Source organism: Macrobrachium rosenbergii, chromosome 7 (genome assembly GCF_040412425.1).
Source record: "Macrobrachium rosenbergii isolate ZJJX-2024 chromosome 7, ASM4041242v1, whole genome shotgun sequence".
Taxonomy (NCBI): domain Eukaryota; kingdom Metazoa; phylum Arthropoda; class Malacostraca; order Decapoda; family Palaemonidae; genus Macrobrachium; species Macrobrachium rosenbergii.
In genome coordinates this window covers 2,321,347-2,348,890 of record NC_089747.1, presented here as the reverse complement: position 1 = coordinate 2,348,890, position 27,544 = coordinate 2,321,347, and the positions used below count along the sequence as shown (strand labels likewise).

General features: G+C 34.8%; 2 protein-coding genes across 2 annotated transcripts in view; one reads left to right on the top strand and one right to left on the bottom strand.

Moving 5' to 3' along the window:
* The window catches only part of LOC136840009 (TIP41-like protein), a 164,203-nt gene that overhangs the window by 99,166 nt on the left and 37,493 nt on the right, over positions 1-27,544 (top strand). The window lies entirely within an intron of this gene.
* LOC136839932 (uncharacterized) lies at positions 921-23,468 on the bottom strand. The gene is made up of 3 exons (XM_067106207.1): positions 22,022-23,468; positions 2,655-2,741; positions 921-1,025 (listed from the first exon to the last, which is right to left on the bottom strand). Exons 1-3 carry the CDS (start codon positions 22,973-22,975, stop codon positions 921-923), a joined length of 1,146 nt encoding a protein of 381 aa, XP_066962308.1. The 5' UTR covers positions 22,976-23,468.

Sequence of the window (27,544 nt, the reverse complement as noted above, 5' to 3'; positions counted from 1 at the left end):
TATTAATTTTTGGGTCCAAAGCTCATTTTAATAAACATCATTTACAGTTTCTAATTCCACTTATATAGTAGACGTTTACATATTCACTGATTTGGGGAGCTATAACCGAGGTATATATATTATAACTTCGAACACATTTCTGTAAGACTATAAGGAAACTGTGTTTATACCTGAGGTTAGAAAATGTGAAAACATATGAGATACGCACACGCACACACACATTCACACATACACACGCCCATTATATATATATATATATATATATATATATATATATATATATATATATATATATATATATATATATATATATATATACATATATATTTGTAAGCCTATATTTGTAAATATATGAAATATATGTATTTATGTATGTTTGTGTATGTATGCATGTATGTATAATATATGCATATATATATATATATATATATATATATATATATATATATATATATATATATATATATATATATATATATATTAAATGTGCACACACACGCACATATATATATATATATACTGTGTGTATATATATGTATATATATATACATACATACATATATACATACATATTTCCTACTTTGCTTTGAACTGATAATTATTCTTCAAGAAAAAGATCATCAATCATGATTACAATTTCCCTACGGCAGGACTCCAGGGACTCAGGTGGGGGTCTTGGGTGCCCAGGGGTTTCCAGAGGACCCAGTGTCCCAAGTTTAACTAAGGGGCCTCCTTCAGAACTCCCATGAGAATCCGGGAGAAAGCCATAAAGTACTTTTACCTCACTGGAGTTCATAAGGACTAATGACAGACAGAAACAATGAACAAATATATTTCTTTATACGTAAACATTGAATGAACATCCAAAGCACGGGGTATGTGTTAATACATTACGTAAAATCTCCGTTATTTGGGAGTTTTCAAGAGACAGACGTGCAATTGCTCTTCGTATGCTGAAGACCTGGTTCCTCTGACACCTGAAATTGCAGTGTGATTATCAGGTACGTCGTGACGTTGCTTGCCACCTGGGGAGAGATATGAGGGTGAGATAAGAGGCTTCATTCATCAGGTGTCAGAAAACACACCCCTTCTCATTTTCCAACTGAATTCAAGATATTTCCAAGTTATTTTGATTTATTTACAAGAGATATGATGGGACTTCAGCGATCTATTTGATATTGCTCAGGTGTCAAAAACACAGCCTTATTGATCTTTCAACTGAATTATACAAATTAATTTTCCGGTATTTTGATTTGGTTATAAGAGGTATGGGACTTCGTCAAAGTCACATTTGATATTTCAAGGTTCAAATTATTTTTCCAGTTATTTTGATTTTGTTAAATGAGATATGGGGCTTACAGTAGTCATTTTGTTATTGCTCAGGTGTCAAAAACACAGCCCTATTGATCTTCCAACTAAATTATAAATTAGTTTTCCAGTATTTTGATTTTGTTATTGAGATATAGGACTTCATCAGCCTATTTGTTATTGTTCAGGTGTCAAATCACAGCCCCATTGACCTTTCAACTGAATATGAATTATTTTTTTCCGATGTTTTGATTTTGTTATAAACTGTATTTTCTGGATATTTGTGGGATTTGGGAAATATACAGTTATAATGCAAGAAGTAAATCAGAAATTTAAGCAGTGATTTTTAAGCTGAGAATGAAAGCTACAATCCAAAATTTACTTTTCAAAAAAGCAGTTTTAATTATAGATACTGTGACGTATAGCAATGGTGTTTTGTAAGAGTAAAGCACTCGAAAAAATAAATTGAAAAACAAGGTGAAATTCACTAATATCTGCCTTATAAACTCGAGTCATAAATAATTATTCACCTTCACTAATTCAACTGTTTATCCAAAATTCATACGAGGCAGTCAGCCCACAAAGGCTCTTCATCATAACTCTTCATTATAAATAAAATTCATCTTGATATCCTCGTCAGATGCCCACGGGGTAATGGCTTTTGCAGAGCAAGTGAATAATGAAGATAATGAAGACATTATCTTCCACTCTCATTACGTAACCCCCATCATTAGATAACCACGGTGAATAAGGTTTAATCATTAAATTACTTTCGTCCTTAAGGCTAATTTTCCCAGCTACCGGACAGAACCTAATTGACCAGACTTAATGTAACGAGGAAACTAATTATTCCTGAACTGGTATCAAGCGACGTTCAGTGTTCCTATTAAAACTAATTTTGTCTAATTGTTAGTTAGCTTCCAGCTGAAAGAATTGTTGTTATTGGTGAAATTTTTTTCAGAGGTATTCGCCGTTTCTTTTGCAACGTTCTAATCTGATTATTCTAATTTCGTTTAATTGTAGCTTAGCTTTCAACTTAAGGCATTCTTATTATTGCCGAAATATTATTCAGAGGTATTCGCTAATCCCTGTCACAACTTTCTAATCTGATTGTTTGCTTTCAAAGTCTGACGGCGTCAGTGACCCTGGTATTGTAACGCCAGGTAGCTTGAAATAAATCAATTAGCAGCTTCAGTCTGAGTAACCTGCTTGAAATTCACTTCTCCTAAGACTTCATCTGATTATCTAATACTTTCGTCCTTACCCGTTCATAAAATTGAGGTAACTGAGATTATTCTTTGCGTAAGTTATAGTTCACATATAAATAAAGTTACAATAGCACTCACAGTCAGCAGAATTCCCCTGTCAAGCGTGAATAATCTGCATATGGACACAGATGGTCCTTGGGCTAACACTCGCTCCACATTCTCGACCTGGAAGGGTTGAAGTTTCAAAATATTTTGGGAGAAGAGGATTACAATTTGCGTCGTCTTTACCAGGATTTAGATATGAACGAATTTGAAATTATGAATGAAATTCATGAATGGAGTTTGGACAATAGCTGAGGTTATCAGTGATTGTATCTGGAAGGGTCGTATTTCAGTGCATTTACACACAGGTACTATTGTCAATGAGCTTACCTTAATGAAATATATGAACATGGAACTAAACATATATAAAGTAAATTGAAATAAAAGTTACTGTACATAGGGAAGATAATAAATTGAACATAAATTGACGGAAATTTGAGCACTTAAGAAGATATATAATTACAGGAATTATTTCAGAATTTATTTTGAGTGAATTTTTTTTAGAAAATAGATGTGAATGACAGTAAGATAAAAGTATTATGTTTCTTTTATTGTAAAATAGTAAGAAAAAGTACAACGGTAATGGAAATACATAAAAGCATGGATTAAGCAGTTTCTATACCCAGTCTTTCTATAGTCCTAGAGTTCTGTCGTCTTTTGTTTAGCTTTTAATACATCTGCTTTGCTTTTATTTATGCATTTGTTTGTTTGTAGTTCTTGTTTTTATATATATATATATATATATATATATATATATATATATATATATATATATATATATATATATATATATATATATATATATATATATATATAGATAGATAGATAGATAGATAGATAGATAGATAGATAGGAGATAGATTGATAGATAGATAGATATAGATATTATTTTTATATTTAATCTTTTATTCATGTTTATGTTAATTTTTATCTATTTTTATATTACTTTGTCTACTTAATTTGTTTTTATGTATTTTTACTTGATTATACTTGTGAAGTTCCCTTTCAGAATCTGATTATCAAAAAATGATTTGAAGAAAGTGAAAACTTTGACAGAAGTCTGAATAAAAATAATGACGTTCCACGATGCTTGGATGAAAATTCACGACTTTTACGAATAGGCTACGTGGAGAAAAAGAGACACTCCTAAAAACGCGTAAAGAAAAATATAGACTTATAAAGATGCTTGTATAAGATCTTAAAACTCATTCAAGATAGATGGATAAAAAAGAAAGATATTTTAATATGCTTCGATAAAAAAAATGATGACATTGCATGATATGCGTTTTGATTGCATCCATGGCGAATTGATTTTCTCAAAATTCGTGTCTCGCATTCGTGCGTGAGGTTCCTTGAACTTCGGCCTTTTGTTAGGATCCTTAACTTTTTCGTACCGCGAAGACTGAAAGTTTGATACCGCGGCCCCCACCCCTCCCGCCTCCGAGAACCGCTGAGAATTTTTCTTATTTTTATTAATCTCGTCTTCAAATGCGGATTCGTGTCGTGATATGTTGCAGGAATATTATGCAAGCGCGTGCTGTCACACACATGCAAATACACACACACACATACATTATATATATATATCTATATATATATATATATATATATATATATATATATATATATATATATATATATATATACATATATATACATATATATATAAATATATATATATATATATATATATATATATATATATATATATATATATATATATATATATATATATTACATATCCTCTCTGTGACTCTGCTTACTATAATCAAAATAATATTTTGAAGTAAAAAGATATAAAGATCAAACTGACGAAAACATCATGAATCTCATGAATTACATCCAATTACCCAGCATGTAATTGCTTGTAATTAGTATCAGTATAAAAGATGTAAGCCACCCAAAATTTGAGGAAAGTATATTAAATATGTTTTTTATCAGAGAGCTGAATGAGGGTTTTGTAAGATATGTATTCATTTAATGTACACCCTATCTAATCATATGAACGAAAGTTACCAGAGATTCAAATGAATACCATTATATTCTTTGGAAGCTTGAATTTGAAGTCAATATTTCCCTCATATTTGTTCCATATGAATAACGTTAATCTTCTGAATAATAATAATAATAATAATTATAATAATAATAATAATAATAATAATAATAATTTCTTTCATATTAACACCTAAATATTCTTTGGAAGCTTGAATTTCAAGTCAATGGCCTCTTTGGTGGCTTGCTCCATATGAATAGGGTTCATCTTCTGAATAATAATAATAATAATAATAATAATAATAATAATAATAATAATAATAATAACAATAATAATAATAATAATAATAATAATAACAATAATAATAATAATCATGCCAAAAGAAAGTTATCACAAGGGGTTCATCCTCTGAATTGCTATAATAATAATAATAATAATAATAATAATAATAATCATGCCAAAGAAAGCTATCACAAGGGGGGAAGCCCCCAGTTGCTATAATAATAATAATAATAATAATAATAATAATAATAATAATAATAATAATAATAATAATGCCAAAGAAAGCTATCACAAGGGGGGAAGCCCCCAGTTGCTATAATAATAATCATCATCATCATCATCATCATGCCAAAGAAAGCTATCACAAGGTTGGGGCGAGTCCCCCAGTTTCCATCAAAAATTGATGGATTTTCGCAACGCCAGATTGACCTCAAATTAAATCACTCCGAGAGAAAAAAAATTTTTCAAAGGTCTATCAACGAAAGCACCCCAGTAACCATCAATTAACTCCTACTTTTATTATTCCCTTCTTCCTACCTTACGGGGAGAAGAAAGCCTGGCCCACCCAGGCGCAGGTTAAATTTCACGGGGCGTGGGAGGCACCTCAGCAACCCCTATTTTCCGCGAGGGTGTTTAACGAACCGTGCTCCAAAAATTTGTTTACTGTTATTATTATTTTATTATTAAAAGTCTGCGTCCCTCGTCATTTTTTTAACTGACGCACAGCAAACGGTTATATAATGTCCTTTATAAATAAATAAAAGAGAAAGAGTGAGTCATAACTAGGGCAAGTGTTGTTTTGATTTTTGTTACAATAACTTTGGCTAAGCAACGAAACGTATGAAAATAAATATTTTATCATTTCAGCGGTTTGTCAGCGAAATCGGGTACTGTACCCATGTAATCTACATACGGTTTATACGTACGTAGACAAAAGTGTTGGTGAGAGAGAGAGAGAGAGAGAGAGAGAGAGAGAGAGAGAGAAGAGAGAGAGAGAGAGAGAGACTCATTTCCTCAAATTCCTCTTATGTAACTTAAGATACTGACCCATTTCTTTTTGTCTTTGTGATAAAAGGAATCAGTCTAGAGAGAGAGATATTTATTTCCTCAAGTCCCTCTTATTTAAATCAGTGAAAGATGGCCTCATTTAAACCTTATTTGGAGAAAGAATCCCATTTTCCGTAATTTCTTTCAGTGTGCCGTGAAGTAAATACCTCAGCTAATTATGAAGATGTTGACGTGGAATTATTATTTTCCATCGTAATTAGCAACTAATTACTCACGGCCTTCAAATCTATTCTCAAATTCCGCTGCGACCTTCTACATCGTTAGGGAACAGCGGTTTTGTTATCAAGTTTAATATTAAAATACTTCTGAAGATGGGCTTTAAATTTTTAGAATCAAATATAATTTAGATAGATTAGATAGACAGATAGATAGATAGATAGATAGCCTTGCAGACTGTACAGATAATAATTGCTATGACAGAGTCAAAATCAGCCTTTCTGATATACAGGTTTTAAACAGGATTGTTAGCAATTACTGTACTGCAGCTTTTCTGTAGAATCAAAGGCGCAGCTCTACAGTTTCTGTATAGAATCAGAAGTATAGCTTTACAGCTTTTTTGTGTGGAATCAGCTATACAACTGCACTGCATACTTTTTTTTTTACAGAATCAACAGTAGAGCTCTGTAGTTTTCTGTACAGAATCAGCATTGCAGCCCTGTAGTTTTTTGCAGAAAGTCTACCGTTACATCTCAACACATTTTGTATATATTAGTAGTACAGTCCTACAGCTTTTGTACAGAACCAATGTTTCAGCTCGACAGGTTCACTGCAGAATCAAAGATACATCTCTACAGTATCTTTACAGACCATACTGTGTAATTTTACAGTCTTTGAACAGAATCAATAGTGCAGTTCTGTAGTTTTTTACAAAACCAACGATCTACAGCACTATATGAGCAGTATATGAGTACAGTAGAGTTGAAGATTCTTTTTTATTCAGAAAATTATAGACGCTGGACCTCCAGGGGGCTTAATTTAGGCAAAAGTTTTAGGCCTCAGAGTAAAACGATGAACCTGATACTGAAAAATGTACCACGAGGGAAACAAGTAAATAGACCAATAATACCATTTTAAAAGTCCCATCCTACTCATTGATGGGCCGTGATTTGTCTCCTAAGGCCCGAAGGACTACTGAGACATCCTTGGCCCGGTCCTCCTGATAATGACCAATTTGTAGCCCCACCCCCACTCCCCAAGCCTTCGTCTTTAGCAATTTAATGATGGCGGTTAAGGTCTAATTAATCGGGATTTGCTGTCAACCTTGCCAGAGAATCAAGGCTATTTGTCACGTGATCTTGATACATCCATCTCTCTCTCTCTCTCTCTCTCTCTCTCTCTCTCTCTCTCTCTCTCTCTCTCTCTCTCTCTCTCTCTCTCTCACTTGGTATTACACTGGAAAATACTGGCTTGACAACTAAGATATCAAGGCTGTTTATCACATGATTTTGAGACTCTCTCTCTCTCTCTCTCTCTCTCTCTCTCTCTCTCTCTCTCTCTCTCTCTCTCTCTCTCTCTCTCTCTCTCTCAATTGGTATCACACTGGAAAATACTGGCTCGGCAACTAAGATATCAAGGCTGTTTATCATATGATCTTGAGTTTCTCTCTCTCTCTCTCAAAACTAATATCATACTGGAAAATACTGGCTCGGAAAATAAGATCTCAAGGCTCTTTCTCTCTCTCTCTCTCTCTCTCTCAAAACTAATATATTACTGGAAAATACTGGCTCGGAAAATAAGATATCAAGGCTGTTTATCACATGATGTTGAGACTCTCTCTCTCTCTCTCTCTCTCTCTCTCTCTCTCTCTCTCTCTCTCTCTCTCTCTCTCTCAGCTAGTCTTGCACCGGTAAAAACTGGCTTAGCAAGAGGATACTAAAAGCTTTCGTAAGAGGATAGAAATTATTCACCAAAATCTTTTAGACATGTTGACTTGACAAACAAAACCTTCTCGCTTCACTGACTTCCCCTGATTATCCTCATATATAAAAAGTATTTAGACGCCACTAACGAGGACCTATAAACCTGAAACATATTAACATTCCATTGATTTCATTCCTAACAATTCATATCTGAAGGATTAATCAATAATGCTTCCCGGCGTCTCATCGTGACATAATTAAAACAATATGTCTCGCGTCCCGCCTGGGATATCTTTACGAAATAAGCATGTCATTAATGATATTTCTATAGACTTACGTGGGGAAATTCATCAATGATATTTTAGAAGTAGACGTATAATAATGTCTGCTGGATTGTCAGGCAGCGATTATTGAAGCTAAATGTAATCTATTCAGTGAAGTGGGTACGAGGTATTATCGCATCAATATCTAGTTTTGATTTGTTACGTATTTTCTTCATAACTGATTGCAGCTTTCCCATCCGCGAAATACAAATCTCTTCACTGATTCATGGTCGTGTGATGTACCAAGAATATTACCAGGATTATTATCAGGAATATTACGCGATACAACTCGTAAAAGCGATTTGGTGCTGAAGAAAAAATGTTTTAAACTGCCTTTCTTAGACTCGAAGGTATACAATTTAGATGAGGTCGACCGCTCAGTAAAATAAATAAATGAGTAAATAAATAAATAAATAGACAGATATATAGATAGATAAATAGACAGATAGAAAGGTAGATAGATAGATAGACAGACAGACAGAGATAGATCTTCTTCTTCTTCTTCTTCTTCTTCTTCTTCTTCTTCTTCTTCTTCTTCTTCTTCTTCTTCTTCTTCCCATTTTTATATGGGGTAGATCAAAAAAAAATAAGTAAATAAATTATATAGATAAATTATTAGATAGATAGATAAATAGGATGATAGACAGATAAATCAATCAATAAATAAATAGACTAAAATAATTGAAAATTAATTGATATCCAAATGTTCGGCTCATCCTAACTCTCACAACTGAATCAAAAGATCTTGTTTAAGAGCGTGGGATAGTGAAACGCGGCGGGCAAATCCCGCAGACTTTATTATCAACTCTCTCAAAAGTAAATATATTACGACAAATTGCGTTTTATAAACTTGAATATCTTCCCCCCGAGTGCAATAATCGCTTGAAGTATCAGCCCCAGAGTGCTTCTGTATTGCCAAGTACCAATAAACAGAACTTCTTCTCTAATTCTCTTTTACGGAAGAAGAAGAAGAAGAAATATATACATATACCAAGAGGGTATTATATTATGAGATTTAATGTCTCTATTACTCATGGGTCTTTAATCTTTCAACGCTTTCCGTCATGGACTGAAGATGAGTTTGATTATGGCAGTGATGAATAAGATATTTTGTGTGTTTGTGTGTGTGTGTGTGTGTCTGTGTGTGTGAGAGAGAGAGAGAGAGAGGAAGGGGAAAATATTTTTTTAATGGGTATGTAGTTTTTTTCCTTACCTTTAACCATTCTAATTACTTTAACCAGGCATTACTAAAGGGCATTTTCAGCGTCCTTCGGCCCCTAGCTGTGCCCATTATTTAGCCTTTTACTTTGCCTCCATTCTCGCCTCCTTTCTTCAGTCTAGCTGCCCAACACCTCTAACTATTACTTCTTAGTGTGATTATGGAGGTTTCCCAGTTCCTCTCTTTAGATCCTTATACTCTCCTTTATCTTCTGGATCTCTTTATCACGCTGTCCAACCACTCAAACCCCTTCTTGGCTCGACAGCCTAAATTCCACTAAATAATAAAATAATCGTATTTATATTATTTTCTATATCTATGATTATTACCAATTATCTTTGGCTGTACCAAATTTCTCCGAGGACAAATCCTCGCTTTTTTCTTGGTCTGCGTTCTATAAATAATTTTTTGCTATTACCTATTTACTCCTGATCCTATTACCTGCGTTACCTTAATCGGCAATTACCTCAATTTCCAGAAAATCGCATCGGATAACGAGCTCATTAGCCCCAACTGCCTAGTTGTCGTAGTTTTTCCGACGATAAGCAGAAAATAATTTTGGCGTTCCTGTACATAATCGTGGAATAAAGAGAGGCGTGGCTATTATTCTTTCGCTAAATTATATTGCCGCTAATTTTGATACGTTGGAGTTTGATTCTGTGTGTTTAGCGATTTTTTTTTTTTTTTTTGTTTATATCTCAGTGGGATGTTAGTGCAACGCGGCCGACCCATCTCTCTCTCCCATAGGGGCAGTTTTTACCTAATTGATATTAGATTTTTTCTGGCACTCTTGATTTGCTTCATGTTTTTTATAATATATTCCAGTAATTTTGGTGCTTTGGCTGTCACCTCAGTCGTCTGATAATGCTTCGTGTGTGTGTCGTTGTTTCATGGAGGTATAGAGGTATATATACTCAAATAATTTCTGTCTAATCTATCACCTCAGCCGCCTATTAATACTTTGTGTGCGTTTGTTTGTGATTGTTTGTGTGTGTATGTGTTACGTTGGATTGGCTTTTGTACAATTTCTAAATATCTTTATGAGTTATTTGTTATTTTCTCGTGATTCTTTCATCTGTGAAATCATCACTCCATCTTCAACACAGAAGCAAAAGTGCTTTTGGAAGAAATAAAGATATAAAATCAATTTTTTAAAGATATTTCCGATTTAAACTGTCAGTAACAGTATGGTCCGAGTTGTTGGTCCATTATTTATCACGTTTGTGATTAGAAATTAATGCCAGCTGTTTAGATATTAATGCCAGCTGTTTAGATATTGATATCAGCTGTTTAGATCTTACGGTCGAGCTGTCATCATTCGTCTCATAAAAAGGTTTTGAAATTTTGTTTGCTGGTGTACATTCAGCTATTTTCATGAATTAGGAGGGAGATATTTGATAGTGGTGAATGTCATATGACAGGATTAAATAGTGATGTTATTGTGGATATTACTCAGACAGCGACAGGATTTAGTAATGATATTATTATAGATATTACATGGATGGCGAATGGAATTTGAGATAAAAGGCAAATTCTCTCAAATGGAAAGAGGAGGAATGTTTGCAATTCTTGGTTTGTTTCAGAAGGAGGAGTTTTTGAAGAAAGATACCATTGATAGGGATAGCTTGAGAAGACTTTACTGTTGTAAAATTTGTCATAGACATGTCGGTGACTTGTCGTACACACATCAGTAACATGTTGAATACAAGTAGTCGACTTATATCAACAACTCTGACCAGCGTTACATACGAATATCCAGCATTTGCCAAAGGTTCGTTCTCCATTTAATGTGGTCGACTTGTTTACAACATGTTTGTGATAAATATGCGATAAGTTGCCGATGTGTTGATGACATGCTTTATTAATTTTTTGTGAACAAATTCATAGGGATTTCGTTTTCATCTTACGGTCTTCAGCTTGTTTACAAGATGTTTGTGATATGTATGCGATAAGTTGCCGATGTGTTGATGACATGTTTTACTATTTTGTGGACAAATTCATCGGGATTTCGTTCTCATCTTACGGTCTTCGACTTGTTTGTGACATGTATGCGATAAGTTGCCGACATGTTGATGACATGTATAATTTTATGTGGACTTTCCCTTAGGGATTTCTTTGAAGAAGAAGAAGAATCCTTGTATAAGACAGAATAAGCTATTTATTTATACATTTAAACTATCTCCTTTAGTCACTGGTTCCATGAAGATCTTTAGGCAAAACATGAGATTTCTGAACATCATAGTTTCCATATAATTACTTCTAAATATTTTCAATACCTGTACCATTTCTGGTCTGGGTCCTTCGGAGGTTAGACTCTCGAACAAATACCTCCCTAGAGTTACCTCTGCTTTCTTTCTCCCTCATCGAGGTCCTCATCGTTGCAACAAAGGCTTCCTCTTTTTTCCTTTAAGGTATATATCTTGACTTTATCAGTGGGTTTGGATTCTTAGAAGAACATTAAATACCTTCAGAATCCAGTGTTATTGTATTTTGCTGCCAAACTAAATGTAGGTGCCATAGAGGGGTTCCTTAGTTATCCAGACATAAGCAATCTTGTATTGTCATAAGTTTCCTTAGTTGTCACGACATTAGCAATCTTAGTACATTCAGATTTCGTAAGATTTAGATCTCTGTAATGATAGGTATGTCTGCTAAATTGGAGAGCACAATATTTCGAAGTTTGTCAGCTGGCACACGGATCCGTCCACAATTTTGGCAGGGGTTAGAGGGCCAAAAATTGACCCAAGGTGAGTTAAACCACATTATAGAATAGATAATTGAACGGACGATGGAGAAAGCATTAGTCCAAGAAACGACAATTTTATTTAATAATTGTTTTCAAAATAGATCATCTCCACGATTCGTCTGCAATGTTCTCTCTCTCTCTCTCAGAGGTGCGGGCCTTTGGGAGGCATTTTGGGGGAAGAGGGGGACCTCTTTCTGTTGAAAATCTACCTCTGTCATGACGGCACTGAAAACATCCACACCAAATATAAATTAGGGAATTCTTGAACTGACATAACGATGACCACTTCCCTTCTAACACCCGAGCCAATTACATAACTCAAATTCAAATTCTTCTTCTCTAGCGACGCTAATGGACCCCCTTTTCTGTCAAGCAGGAATTCATTAATGATTCAGTTAACCAGAAGTGAGCTTTGTCGGCATTACGACCCAAACGCCATGGTGGGGGATTATTACTGTCATTCCCTGAGGCCGTCCCGATAAAATATAGAACTAGAGTGCTTGGATTATTGATTTCGTCGTGCTTGCTTGCTTGCTTGCTGGCTTTCGTCGTTATACCGTTAATGATTTTCTCGTTGGGAGCTTTCTGACAGTGGTGGCATCGACGCAAGAGGCTCCCCGTTTTCTTTGGTTTGAATACTTCTCGTTTTCTATGTTTTGAGTACTTCTCGTTTTCTATGTTTTAAGTACTTCTCGTTTTCTTTAAATATTTAATTTCTTAAGTTTCTGCAAGCACCTTCTCATTAAATGCAGCTTTAAATGCCACCAAACGTTCCAGTTGCTTTTTGAGTGCTTTATATATATATATATATATATATATATATATATATATATATATATATATATATATATATATATATATATATATATATATATATATATATATATATATATATATATTATATATTATTATAATAATAATAATATGTATGTATATATATATATATAATAATAGTAGTAATAAAATCCGAATGAGTCTTTATTGTTTGCCCTCCGCCGGGTGACAGTAGGGCAGACATGACACAGCCAGCCTCCCCTGCAAACCAGTTTGTCCGTCCCAGGTGGGGCACGTAGGTAGGGGAACGGGACGGTAAGGGAGATATCCAAACCCCTCATGCAAACCTGTCTGTCCGCCCCAGGTGGGTAGCTCGTACATATATATATATATGTGTGTGTGTGTATATATTATATATATATATATATTTTCACGCCCCGTTACTCTGCATGGAAGCGCAGTTATAAAGGTCCTTTTCAGAAAGGGCGCCATCAGACCGCGAAATGGACTCGTCTCTCGTGACAGCAACCTTTTTATTTTTACTATTTTTCGTTTTTATTTTTTTTTTAAGAGAAAATGTGTTGTGCTTTGGGAAAAGGCCACCTTTAACTTACTTCCCCCTTTGTAAAGGTGTCAGAGAGAGAGAGAGAAAAAAGAGAGATAAGCTAAAATTTCATTTGAATAAGGATATTACGATATGCATATATATACTCGAGAGAGAGAGAGAGAAACAAAAATTTTATTTGAATATGGATAATACAATATGCATATATATATACTCAGAGAGAGAGAGAGAGAGAGAGAGAGAGAGAGAGAGAGAGAGAGAGAGAGAGAGAGCTAAACCAAAATTTAATTTGAATAAGGACATGGCAATATGTATGTATACATATATATTATATAATATATATATATATACATATATATATAAAGAGAGAGAGAGAGAGAATAACGTAAATTTAATTTCAATAATAAAATTATATTATGCATATATATACTCAGAGAGAGAGAGAGAGAATTGGTTGCTCTTTTTATAATTCTAAAAAAAAAAAAAAAGGACCTACGAACTCCTACCTCGTGACTCAGAAAGGGACTCTTTCCTGAAACCAGCAGCCTGCAGGTGAATCTTCGACACCATTCTCTCTGGAAAAGGCGAAAATAAATAATGCAGTTTATAAGCACATGTATCTATACACACGTATTCACAGACATCAGGCGTTCAGCATTAGAAGGACATTTCGCCCCAACTTTTGAAAATGGCGTGTTTCGCCTGATCAGCTTTAAAATAATCCCCCTTTTTTCCCCAAAAGAGTGGGGTGGGGTTGAGCTATAATTTTTTTTCATGCATACTATTCTGTTCTTCATTGCAAATACTTCATCTCTTACGAAATTCAACTTTGTATCTTGAAAAATGCAGAAATTTGAGCAGGTTGAATTTCCACATTGCTTCTCATACAAAATTCAACTTTGTATCTTGAAAAATGAAGAAATTTGAGCAGGTTGAATTTCCACATTTCATCTCATACAAAATTCAACTTTGTATCTTGAAAAATTCAGAATTTAGAGCAGGTGGAATTTCCAAAACTTTCATGGCTTATAACTCAAACATTTATTATGGGGGGCGGGGTGGCAGATGCTCTTCTAATGCTGAATTCCTCAATATATGAACCTGAGAGAGTGAGGTATAAAAAAATCCATAATCTGGGGCATGTATGTTAATGATAGGCCTATGTTGATGCTCTTGATATATTGTGTATTCCTTAATTAGGCCCACACAATTGTGTTAATACTCTTAATGTGTTATACATCTCGTAACTTACACTCTACTCTTTTCATTGCTTTACAAAATAGGTTTTCTTAGAGAATTTTGAACTAGTTGGACTGGGATACAGTCATTAGAGATATTATCTCTTATCAAGCAAGTTTCTATGATGCTTTATCTATTAGAGACCCTTCTTATCAAGCAAGATTCTATGACGCTAGCTTCCTTTAGCTGAATATATTATATCCAGATACAACTAGCTGTAGTCTGCTTATCTCTTTAACTCTTCATCTATTAGAGATATCTCTTATCAGGCGAGATTCTATGATGCTAGCTTACATTAGATTAATACGTTACACAGATAAGGTTCTTTAAAAAAATGTTTTCTTAAAGATACTTTCTTTAATTAATTAATTTTCTTACTTTTCTTATTGTTTCTTGTTGTTTTATTTCTATATTGCCAATCATCTTAAGTCTCTCCAGCTAAGTAAAGACTTTTTAGACTTTTTTGTCCTTCCGACAAATTTTTTCTTACCTGGTTTCCAAGACTTTGTGACAGAATCAAATTCATTTGTCAAGTCTACCATAGTATTTTTTATCCTATTTTAGAGAGGGTGAACACCTTCCATCCTTTGGCCTCACCAGGAACTAATTTCTCTCTCTCTCTCTCTCTCTCTCTCTCTCTCTCTCTCTCTCTCTCTCACCTTTAGAAAGAAAGAAGAGAGAGAGAGAGAGAGAGAGATAACATTTTGGGCCCTATTTTAGAGGAGACGAACACCTTCCATACTTTGGCCTCACCAGGAACCTAACACTCTCTCCTCTCTCTCTCTCTCTCTCTCTCTCTCTCTCTCTCTCTCTCTCTCTCTCTCTCTCTCTCTCTCTCTCACACACACACACACACACACAAACCTTTAGAGAGAGAGAGAGAAATAACATTTTGGATCCAATTTTAGAGAGGGCGAACACCTTCCATCCTTTGGGCTTAACAGGAACCCGACGAACTCTATCTCCCTTTAGAGAGAGAGAGAGAGAGAGAGAGAGTATCCAAAGACTAATGATTTACGTAAAGGATTTCATCTACTAATTACACCAGGTCGTAATTATTGTATAGGGTGTCCCATCTCCCTTAAGGAGGTCTACTGATACCTATATATAATACATCTAATTCCATCCTTATTCTGAGGCTGCTGGAGCAGCAAACACGGAAGAGGTTCTTTTCCGCGCTTGATGGAAAAGAGGGTATGTATGGGAGAGAGGAGGTTTAGCCCAAATGGAAGAGATAGATCAGTTGTAAACATGGCAAGTTGGAGACGCGAATGGAAAATGGAAATAGGGGGATACACATAATGGTATGGAAGGAATGGAATGGAAAACAGAAAATAGAAATAGGTACATATTGGAATGGAATGGACTGGAAATGGAACGGAAAATAGAAAGTACATTATGAAATGGAGTGGAATGTCATGGATATGAAAATAGAAAGTACATTATGGAATGGAATGGAATGGATATGAAAATAGAAATGGAATGGGAAATAGAAAGTACATTATGGAATGGAATGGATATGAAAATAAAAATGGAATGGAAAAACAGAATGGAATGGAAAATATGGAAGGAAATAGAAAGTACATTATGGAATGGAATGGATATGAAAATAGAAATGGAATGGAAAATAGAAAGTACATTATGGAATGGAATGGATATGAAAATAAAAATGGAATGGAAAATAGAAAGTACATTATGGAATGGAATGGAAAATAAAAAATGGATATGAAAATATGGAAAATGGAATAGAAAATAAAAATGGAAGAAAAGTACATTATGGAATGGAATGGATATGAAAATAGAAATGGAATGAAAATAATTATGGAATGGAGAATGGAATGGGAAAAAATGGAAAAAAAATGGTGTGAAAATAAAAATGGAATGGAAAATAAAAAAAACAGAAATAGATAGAAGTACCTGGATACCATCAATGACAAAGCCAAGCAATATTTTTAATATCAAATACTAATTTACATATATATACATATATAGATTTCAGACTCACATCAGGATCGAACCCAGGTCTTTCAATTGAAAAGCAATCAAGGGCGTGGCAACTGAACCACACAAGTTGGTAGCGCCCTTGCCTTCTAAATTGAAAGACCTGAGATCGATCCCGATGGTAGGCCAGAAATTTATTTCTGTTCCACACGTAATTGTGTGCTGGTTACCACTACATTTATATATATATATATATATATATATATATATATATATATATATATATATATATATATATATATATATATATAAATATACATACATATATATATGTATATATATATATACAGTATACAGTATAGTGTATATGCATAAGTATGTATGTACTTCTCTGTATGTGAAGAAATAAAAAACGGTCCATTCGCAGCCCCTACAAACGCAGACAAACACCAAAGACAATTTATCTAGGGGAAAAAATCTAGACAGCAACAAAGTGACTGAGAATTGCAATAGTGACGGCTTCCGTCGATACGAGACACGGGCAAAAAACCCCCCCAAAAAAACTCAGAAATAATAGGAATCCCTGAATAGCGGTACAGGGCGCCTTGTCTTAGATGCTTGATAGTGTCAATGCGTGATTGAGGGACCGTAGGATCCTATAGAAGAAGAAGACGAAGAAGAAGAAGAAGAAGAAGAAGAAGAAGAAGAAGAAGAAGAAGAAGAAGAAGAAGAAGAAGAAGAAGAAAGAGGAGGATAAGAAGAGGAGGAGGAGGGGAGAAGAAGAAGAAGAAGAAAGTATTTAATCAAGCCAATGACGAAGGGGGTTGAATGGAACGAGGTGACAACATTGCTACTTGAGAATAATTGGTGGAACTTTATACAAGAACTGACGTGCCTTTCCAGAACGTTTCCTGGTACCGTAAGCTCTCTCTCTCTCTCTCTCTCTCTCTCTCTCTCTCTCTCTCTCTCTCTCTCTCTCTCTCTCTCTCTCAGAACAGAATAATTGGTAGAACTTTATACAAGAACTGACGTCCCTTTCCAGAACGTCTCCTAGTTCCGTAAGCTCTCTCTCTCTCAGAATCAGAATCATTAGTAGAACTCCAGTCAAATATTGCTTACTTTTCTGAAAATGCTTCTCAGAATCATGAGGCTTGAAAAGGCATCTTCTCTCTCTCTCTCTCTCTCTCTCTCTCTCTCTCTCTCTCTCTCTCTCTCTCTCTCTCTCTCTCTCTCTCTCTCTCTCTCTCTCTCAGAATAATTTCCAGATTCATATTTAAAAGTTGTGTAGCACTGAAAAAGTTTCTCGAGTATCGTATGCTTTATACTTTATACTCTCTCTCTCTCTCTCTCTCTCTCTCTCTCTCTCTCTCTCTCTCTCTCTGTAGGTGCAAGAGTATTGATTATCCCAGACATCAACCTATATAATATCTATTTCTTGTGTTTTATTCTACGTTTTCTTTAATTTTGTTTTCTTTATTTATTTTTTATGTTTTCAGTCCAATTATATTCATGTTTTACATTATTACATTTTTATATATTTTATTCACATCTATTATTTATATTTTGTCATTATTTTTAATAACTTTACAAATTGAACATTATCTTCACGATACTATAGTATTTAATGCTTTCTCTATTGGTTTATTAAGTCCAGAAGTCATAACTCCTTTTAACATTTTAGCGCAAGAGCCCGTGCTGGCATAAGGCCAGCTGAATCTGCGCAAACCTACACAAACCCAGTTATTGCTAACATACTTTATCAATGATTTATGGTTTTCGCTAAAATTTCTATTTATTTTGCTCTGTATATAAAAAGATTCTGTTGCATTTTTTTTTATATAAAAATCAAACAAAATTCAAACACGAACCATAAATTAATAAACCATAAATTAATAATAAATCGTATTATTATTAATGAATCTTTATACAAAGATCAGTAAATGTATCTCGGTAAAATATAAAGTAAAATATCCGCTTAGCTTTGCTCTGTCAAGTCAGATTAGACTGACGTAATGTTTTTATGCAGAGGCTTAGGCAGAAAGAAGAGAGAGAGAGAGAGAGAGAGGAGGTGGGTAGTAATAGAGAGAGAACGGAGTCAAGGAACGGACGTCAACTCTTTTTATTGTTTGTGAATAGAGGGGGGATCTTGTGTCTACATAAGATAAAGAGAAGTCATATCCACTTGTTTACCGAGAATGTCATAAGATATGACATCTTGTTACTTTACTGATTTCTGAGTATATATATACGATTTCTGAGAATATATATATATATATATATATATATATATATATATATATATATATATATATATATATATATATATATATATATATATGAATGGTATATATATAAATATACATATACAATGTATATATATATAAATATATATATATGTACATATACATAATATATAATATATATGTAAGTGCATATATATGAAATATATATGTGTGTATGTGTGTGTGTGTATGAAACGCATGCAAGCAACATATGAACATCGTAAGAAAATATTACTATGATTCATTATTGCGGAGAACAAAACCGAGTTCTCTCATGTTTAGCATCCGACGCGGTGGGGGGTGATTGTTGTGGGTGAGGGGGTTCATATTTAATGAATAAACTTCATTATGAATTATCGGGGAAAGTACAAGCAGCGGCTGAGGGAAAGCGCGAGGGAAAGTTATACAACTTCAAAAGCGAAAACTTCGTTGATAAAGTCGATAAGGTAGTGAGGTTATGTTGGTATGTTGATATGTGGGTATGTGAGAAAGGTAATGGGGTTATGTGGGTGATATTTCGAAATAAATTTAATTAATTTATCTATATATATATACATATACATATATGTATAAGTAATAAACACACAATCACGTGTGGAACAGAAATTAATTTCTGACTCGCATCGGGATCGAACCCAGGTCTTTCAATTTGGAAGGCAATCACTCGTGTGGTTCAGTTGGTAGTGCCCTTGCCTTTCAATTGCAAGACCAGGATTCGATCCCCAAGTGAGTCAGAAATTTATATATATATAAATATATATATATATATATATATATATATATATATATATATATATATATACATACATATATATATATATATATATATATATATATATATATATATATATATATATATATATATATATATATAATGTGAGCGTGTGTTAATTTGACTCTATGCTTCTCACATCCACTGGTAAATTTGCATATAAAAAAAATGCTTTAATCATAAGCTATATGTATCTAGATTCACAAGGCGAAACTCAATCAAACTTCAAAGAGTAATTCAGACAACGACCAAAGAAAGTAAATTACAATCAAACATGAAAGACAAACACTGACTCAGGAAATAAAAAAAGAAAATGAAGAATTCCAATGTAGCGAAGACCAGCACATAAGGAATTATGTTAGCACCGAAAACACAATCCATTTGAGCTTTCGTGATTGGTATACTACAAACTCTCAGTTGAGCTATGCTCCATTTCAGTACTTCTCTGGAGCATATTCGTTTGTGTTACTTGTACTTATATAAACTATAGACTTTTTGCTTTATACTTTCGTAGGTTTCAGAACGCTTGGGGGATTCTGAAGTCATCATTTCATTTTCCGATTCTGATTGCAGTTTGGTACAGCCACCAGTTTGTAGAGGTGATCACGTATTTACCAACAGTTTCGAGATATGTAAACTCATCTTCAGTGCGGCAGAAACTTCCAGACGTCTATCTTTGTGTGTCCTGTCTACACTTTTTTCTGTCCGCCCTCAGATCTTAAAAACTACTGAGGCTAGAGGGCTGCAAATTGGTATGTTGTTCGTCCACCCTCCAATCATCAAACATAACAAGTTGCAGCCCTCTAGACTCAGTAGTTTTTATTTCATTTAGGGTTAAAGTTAGCCATAATCGTGCGTCTGGCAACGATATTGGCCAGGCCTCCACCGGGCCGTGGTTAAAGTTTCGTGGGCCGCGGCTCATACAGCTTCTCATATCACTCCGGCAATAAGGATATTAAGTATCCATGGAGACATAATGTACGTTTGTCTCAGACCCACTTTTACGCCAAACGAGTCACTTCCCCACCAGTATTTTCTCACACAGGCTTCAGACTTATATAAAATAATTTGCTCTCAGCAATACACCACTAGATCCTCAGTACCTTCATGTTGTATGTATGTATATATATATATATATATATATATATATATATATATATATATATATATATATATATATATATATATATATTTGTATATATATATATATGTGTATTAGTATTATATATATATATGTATATATTTATCTTTTCACTCATTTGATTACTCTTTGATTACTCTTGGCATAAAACATCTTGCTTAAAATTTCGTCGAAATATCTGATAACAAAGCCTCTAACATCTTCTTTATCTCTTCAACTCTAAGAACTTAATCCCTTGTGTTGTTTTTAACGCAAAGTTTATGAACGAGATTCTTTTCCCCGAGTCTCTTCTTTCACGGTTTCTCATTAATCAAATATCAAAGGGCGGGTATTTTTGTCGCGAACACTGCCAGCGTGTTGTCTTTAATCGCAGGAATGCAGAGTATAATACGAAGTGAACTGACTCTCTGTGCAATAATGCGGGAAAGGTTACAGTAGAATCGGGTGCTGGAACAGTTTTGTTCTTGCATGAGGGGTAAGGAACAGATATGACTATAAGAATTAAGTGCAACTGACAGTTTGTAGGTTAGTGTTGAGTGTGACTGAAAATTTGTAGGCTAGTTAAGTATAACTGAAAATTTGTAGGCTATAATTATAACTGAAAATTTGTAGGCTAATCAAGTATAACTGAAAATTTGTAGGTAATTAAATATGACTGAATTTGTAGGCTAATTAAATATAACTGAAAATTTGTAGGTTAATTAAATGTAAAGGAAAATTTGTAGGCTAATCAAGTATAACTGAAAATTTGTAGGCTAATCAAGTATAACTGAAAATTTGTAGGCTAATTAAATATAACTGAAAATTTATAGGCTAATTATGTATAACTGAAAATTTGTAGGTTATAATTATAACTAAAAATTTGTAGACTAGTTAAGTATAACTGAAAATTTGTAGGTTATAATTATAACTGAAAATTTGTAGGCTAATTAAGTATAACTGAAAATTTGTAGGTTGATTAAGTATAACTGAAAATTTGTAGGAAAGCATCAGGTATAACAGAACATTTGTAGGTTAGTATTAAGCATAACCGAAAATCTACTGGTTAGTATTGAGTGTAACTGAAAATTTGTAAGTTCAGACTTGGACTGAAAAAGTCAGACAGATAACAAGAGGATTCATAGGAGAAGAGCAGTGTGACTCTGAACAAGAAAGAGGGAAGTATAGATGTAAAATCAGCAGATAAATTCCTAACCTACCTTCCTTATCAGATGATCAGGAATGAGAATGATTTGTATCATCCTGAAAAACGGAATCGCGAGGTACATGATGTAGTAGACTGAACCAAACGTAATGGCCTTGTAGAGGAAAGCAGTAGTGGCAAAGATGGTATTTAACAGCAGGAGAGCCACCGGTAGGCCTATGTAGTCAGTGATGTTTTGGACCACGTCGCCTAATTTAAGCAAGTGGCTTGCTGGGGCCCCTGAGATGCTGAACTTGGTCACTGAAGAGGCTGAATGATCCATTTTCTCCTCCGGAATCTTTCCAGTGACATTTCCGGTCGTCCAAGGGCGCAACGACCAAGCTTTGGTCAAGCAGGTCGTCCCCAGAGAACTGACAGTGTTCTCCATCTCGATGCTTACGACCTTCACCAGCAGGTAAGCGACGAGCAGAAACGTGAAGATGGCCAGGTCTGAGAATCTCTCAGCATACTTACTGACAGTATTGATCACCAGTAGGCCTATGTCTTGCACGCTTCTGCGAGCCATCGAAAAGGCTAGGCTGCAGAAGCTCGCCGCGAGGAACCCCAGAAAGGAGATTAACAAAAGAGCGTCGTCTACCCCCAAGATGTTTTTCTTGATGCTTATGTTCAAGTCACAGACGGCCCGGAGGATCTTAGCCAAGCAAGGGCTCCTGATGTTCAGGTAGACGAACATAATCGTCACCAGGGAATTGTAACTTGTGGCAATGATCTCTGAGAGGATCTCGGCCGTCTTCCGGGACCCGAGAGAACCCAGTTGGGAGAACACGATGTTCTTGATCGAGAGAGAACACATGCCTATGATGACCAGGGCGCTCCAGGCTCCCCAACAGATTGAGAACGAGATCTCGAGTTTCCCTCCGCCTTGGGAAAAGTTCCACCTGTAGGGAAAGCAGCCGAAAATCCTCAGGAGGTGGAGGGAGACCAGTGTCGTCCTTTTGAAGACTCGCATTTTGTTCTTCTTTCTTTTTTCTTTCCTTTTTTCTGGATGACACCTGCCCTTCTTATTCTTCTTCCTCTTCTTCTTCTTCTTCTCCTTCCTTCTTTTTCTGGACGACACTTTCTTCTTCTGTTCTTCTTATTTTTCTTCTTCCTCTTCTTTTCTGGACGACACCTGGTCTTCTTCTTCTTCTTCTTCTTTGTCTTCTTCTTCTTCTTCTTCTTCCTGATTTATATTTCTCTTCCGGATGACACCCTCCTTCTTCTTCTTCTTCTTCTTCTTCTTCTTCTTCTTCTTCTTCTTCTTCTTCCGGACGACACCTGCCCTGATTCTCCTTCTTCTTCCCCTTCTTCCTTTCCAATTCTCCTCTCCTGAACGACACACTCACACACACCTGGACACCTGCCTTCAGACACTCCACCGCCTTTGACCCAACTCCTTCCTGCCCGTATCACTTTGAAGGCTTGGGCGATGTGGTTACCTTTGGTAGTTAGATACCTGTCCCGCCACCACCATAGGGAATACGGCGCCTCTCCTCCTCCTCCTCCTCCTCCTCCTCCTCCTCTCTGCCTCCGGAATCCTCCTAACAGCCCGGGTGTGAATATTGAATTGGTCCATCCTTGCAGGGGATTAGGAAGAAGAGAATGTCGTATTCATCGCCATCGTTGTCATCATTTTCATTATCGTCTTGTGATGATACTTGGCGTAACGTAAAATGGCTGTGATGAATTATTATCATCAGTGTGACGATACTGATGGGTGTAGTTAAAAATGGCTGTGATGATTGATTCATTATCAAGTGTTGGGTCGTTAAAAATTGCTGTGATGACGGATGCATTATCATCAGTGTGATGATATTCAGTAGCAGTTAAAAATGGGGATGGTTGAGGAAGAGATGAGAGTTGAATGTCGATTTGGCAGTAGTAGTTAAAAATCTGTGATGACGGATTCATTATCATCATCGTTGTCATCAGTGTGATGATACTTTTCAGTTAAAAATTGCGTCAGTGTGATGATATTGATGACTGTTAAAATGGCGGAGTCATTAATCAGTGTGATGATATTGATGACAGTAGCAGTTAAAAATGGCTGTGATGACTGATTCATTATTCATTATAAAAATCTGTGATGACGGGATTCATTATACTGATGTAGCAGTTAAAAATTGCTTGATGATTTGAGTCAATCAAATGATATTGATGACAGTAGCAGTTAAAATGATGACGGATTCATTATTATCGTCGGTAGTAGTTAAAAATTGCTGTGATGTGATGATGATGATATTGATGGCAGTAGCAGTTAAAAATGGCTGTGATGACGGAGTCATTATCATCAGTGTGATGATATTGATGACAGTAGCAGTTAAAAATGGCTGTGATGACTGATTCATTATCATCAGTGTGACGATACTGATGGCAGTAGTAGTTAAAAATGGCTGTGATGACGGATTCATTATCATCAGTGTGATGATATTGATGACAGTAGCAGTTAAAAATGGCTGTGATGACGGAGTCATTATCATCAGTGTGATGATACTGATGGCAGTAGCAGTTAAAAATGGCTGCGATGACTGATTCAGCACCACCAACTGAAATCATCATTACCATCATCATCATTGTTTTTGTGATGATTCTAATGACATGAAAGTGATAAGACCGAATCATTATCATCTGTAGTCATCATCAGTATGATGATACTGATGGCAATAAAAGTCGTAAATGGCGGTGATGACAGATTCGACACCGACAACAGAAATCATTATAATTATCGTTTTGGTGATGATTATAATGACGTTAAACTATAATGACAAAACCAGCATTATTTGCAATCATCTTCACTATCATCAGTCTGATGATATTGATGACGAAAGGTCCAAAAGAACTGTTGTGATGACTGATTCAACGCCAACAACAGGATATCATCATAATCATCATAATCAATGTGTTGATGATAAGTTTGACAATATAAAATTGCACTGACAGAATCGATATCACCTGCAATCATCGTTATGACCATCGTCATTGTAATAATAATAATAATAATAATAATAATAATAATAATAAAAATAATAAAATTCATAACCTTATTGTTATTCAAAACTATCAAATTTTACAGACAGCTAGCAAGAACCAGTCAATCTTTGGTCATGATTCTAAAATAAATCAGTGAATTAATAATAATAATAATAATAATAATAATAATAATAATAATAATAATGATAATAACAGAGAGAGGATAAGTTTATAAGCAACACTCGACTGCATTGCATTATAACTAAAAAAAAATCAGTGACCTTTTCAATCTTTGAAATGACAGAACTCCACAAATAGCTCATTTTTATTTTCTGTTTTGTCTGGCGTTGCATTTTAATGGTTTCTTTTCGTTATTGCAGGAGACAGACACTTTTTTAGTTACATTTTTACTTTTTTTAAAGATAATCAATTATAACTGTTATTATAACAAGTAAAAGAGTTGTTGTAGACCGTACAGTAGCTGACATAAAAACAAGTAAAAAATGCGCAGTCGAGTTTTCTGTACAGCCGCTACAGCGCATAATCAAGGCCACCGAAAATAGATCTATCCTTCGGTGGTCTCGGTATAATGCTGTATGAGCCGCGGCCCATGAAACTTTAACCACGGCACGATGGCGGCCTATCCTATCTCGTTGCTAGATGCACGATTATGGCTAACTTTAATTTTGAATAAGATAAAAACTACTGAGGCTAGAAGGCTGCAATTTGGTATGTTTGATGACTGGAGGGTGGATGATCAACATACCAATTTGCAGCCCTCTAGCCTCAGTAGTTTTTGAAATCTGAGGGCGGATAGAAAAGATGCGGACAGAATAAAGTGCGGACGGACAGACAAAGCCGGCACAATAGTTGTCTTCTTCAGAAAACTAAAAAAGAGCAATTTTGTGAAAATTAGAGACTCTGGGGAATTATTTAGATTTTTCAAAAAAATATTTGAACTTTAAGAATTTTTACAATCTTAACTTTTAATTTTGTACTGCCATGTCATTGAATTTTTATCTGATACTAAGACGTTTCTTAATGAAGCAATACAGAAACTCCATTTTAATTTTTCCACGAAAGGTCAAGAAATAAAAGTGTAATATCCTTTGCATAATGTCATGGAGTAAGTCTCGTTAATATCTTTGCGTAAATTTTATGGCTTCTTCGAAATGTGGCAAGTTTTTTTCACTGTGGGATCAGTTCACCTTTGCGTCTAGAAGGTGATTAATTGTAGAAAACATTAAGCAGTCGGCTTTCAGTGTATTAAGTACAGATTTTTCGTCAATGAGCTATTAATAATAATTTTTCAAAAAAATCACAGTTACAAGTTTTTGGTCAATGTGCTATTAATATTTTTTTCAAAAATCTCGATTATAAATTTTTTGGTCAATGAGCTATTAATAATATTTTTTTCAAAAATCTCAGTTACAAGTTTTTGGTCAATGTGCTATTAATAGAATTTTTCAAAAAAAAAAAAAAAGAATATATAAAAATACGCCAATTTTACATAGTACCATCAAGTGTTTTAATTTTGGTCAATGTTGCTTCACCAGTACCTTGGTTTTACGTTACCCAAAATTTTATAAGCAAGATTTTTCTATGAAATCTCAGGCTCAGTAACTCTGAAACAGTCAGCAAACTAGATACCCCAAACCAAGGTCAAGAGAGACAAAGTCTACCCAATAGGCTGGAGTCGCCCCCACCTGGGGTAACTACGTAGGCGATGAAGTATCTTAGAGGCACCTGCTCATTACGGCAATTCACCTGCTGACGCAGTAAGGAGGTAGGCAATGCTCCGCCTACATGGGGGGATTTTGGGGGAAATGAGCAGGCCTTCTCTTTCTCTTGGTCTTGCCCCACACCATGTATTATACGCGTATAAACCTTTGCTGCTTATTGCAAAAACGTATTCTTCTTACCCTCACTAAAAGAAGATGCAGTTTTCAAATCAGTCCATTACATCTCAAGTACTTCTTATTTCGTGGTAAATTAGACAAAACTCAAGAACCGTTTGAACTAATTTGTACAAAGATTATTTATATTAAAGTTATTTTTTCCTAATGACGTAATGGCTTGAGTATTGAACTTATTCCTCCCCTGACCTGGGTTCGATTCTTTGTAAGAGAATGGAAAATTTCCTTGTTTTATTTCCTATTTTGGGTTTCAAGGATTTCGGTGGAAATCTTAACCAAAATATTAGGCCTACGAGAAGGTAAGATTTCACTGCATGGTCTAAGTATTTCCGTTACTAAAAGTGATTACAGAGCTTATAGAAATCGACCAATAAGTATCTAAAGTCACGCGAGAATTTCTCGCTACACCTATACACAAAAGTAGAGATAAAAAATAAAAAAAGTGTTTCATAACAAAGCACTAAGAATATCACGTCTTAGAATGTCAAACAATTGAAGTATATGAATGTTAGCCCAGTATTGTGTCAACCTATATCCATTATTCGCTTGTGTTTGACCAGTTGTTATAAATAATGTTTTAAATTTTATGTCTTACCAAAAACTCGCTCAGTTTACATAGGCATAACTACCGTCATAAATTTTAGGTTCGAGGC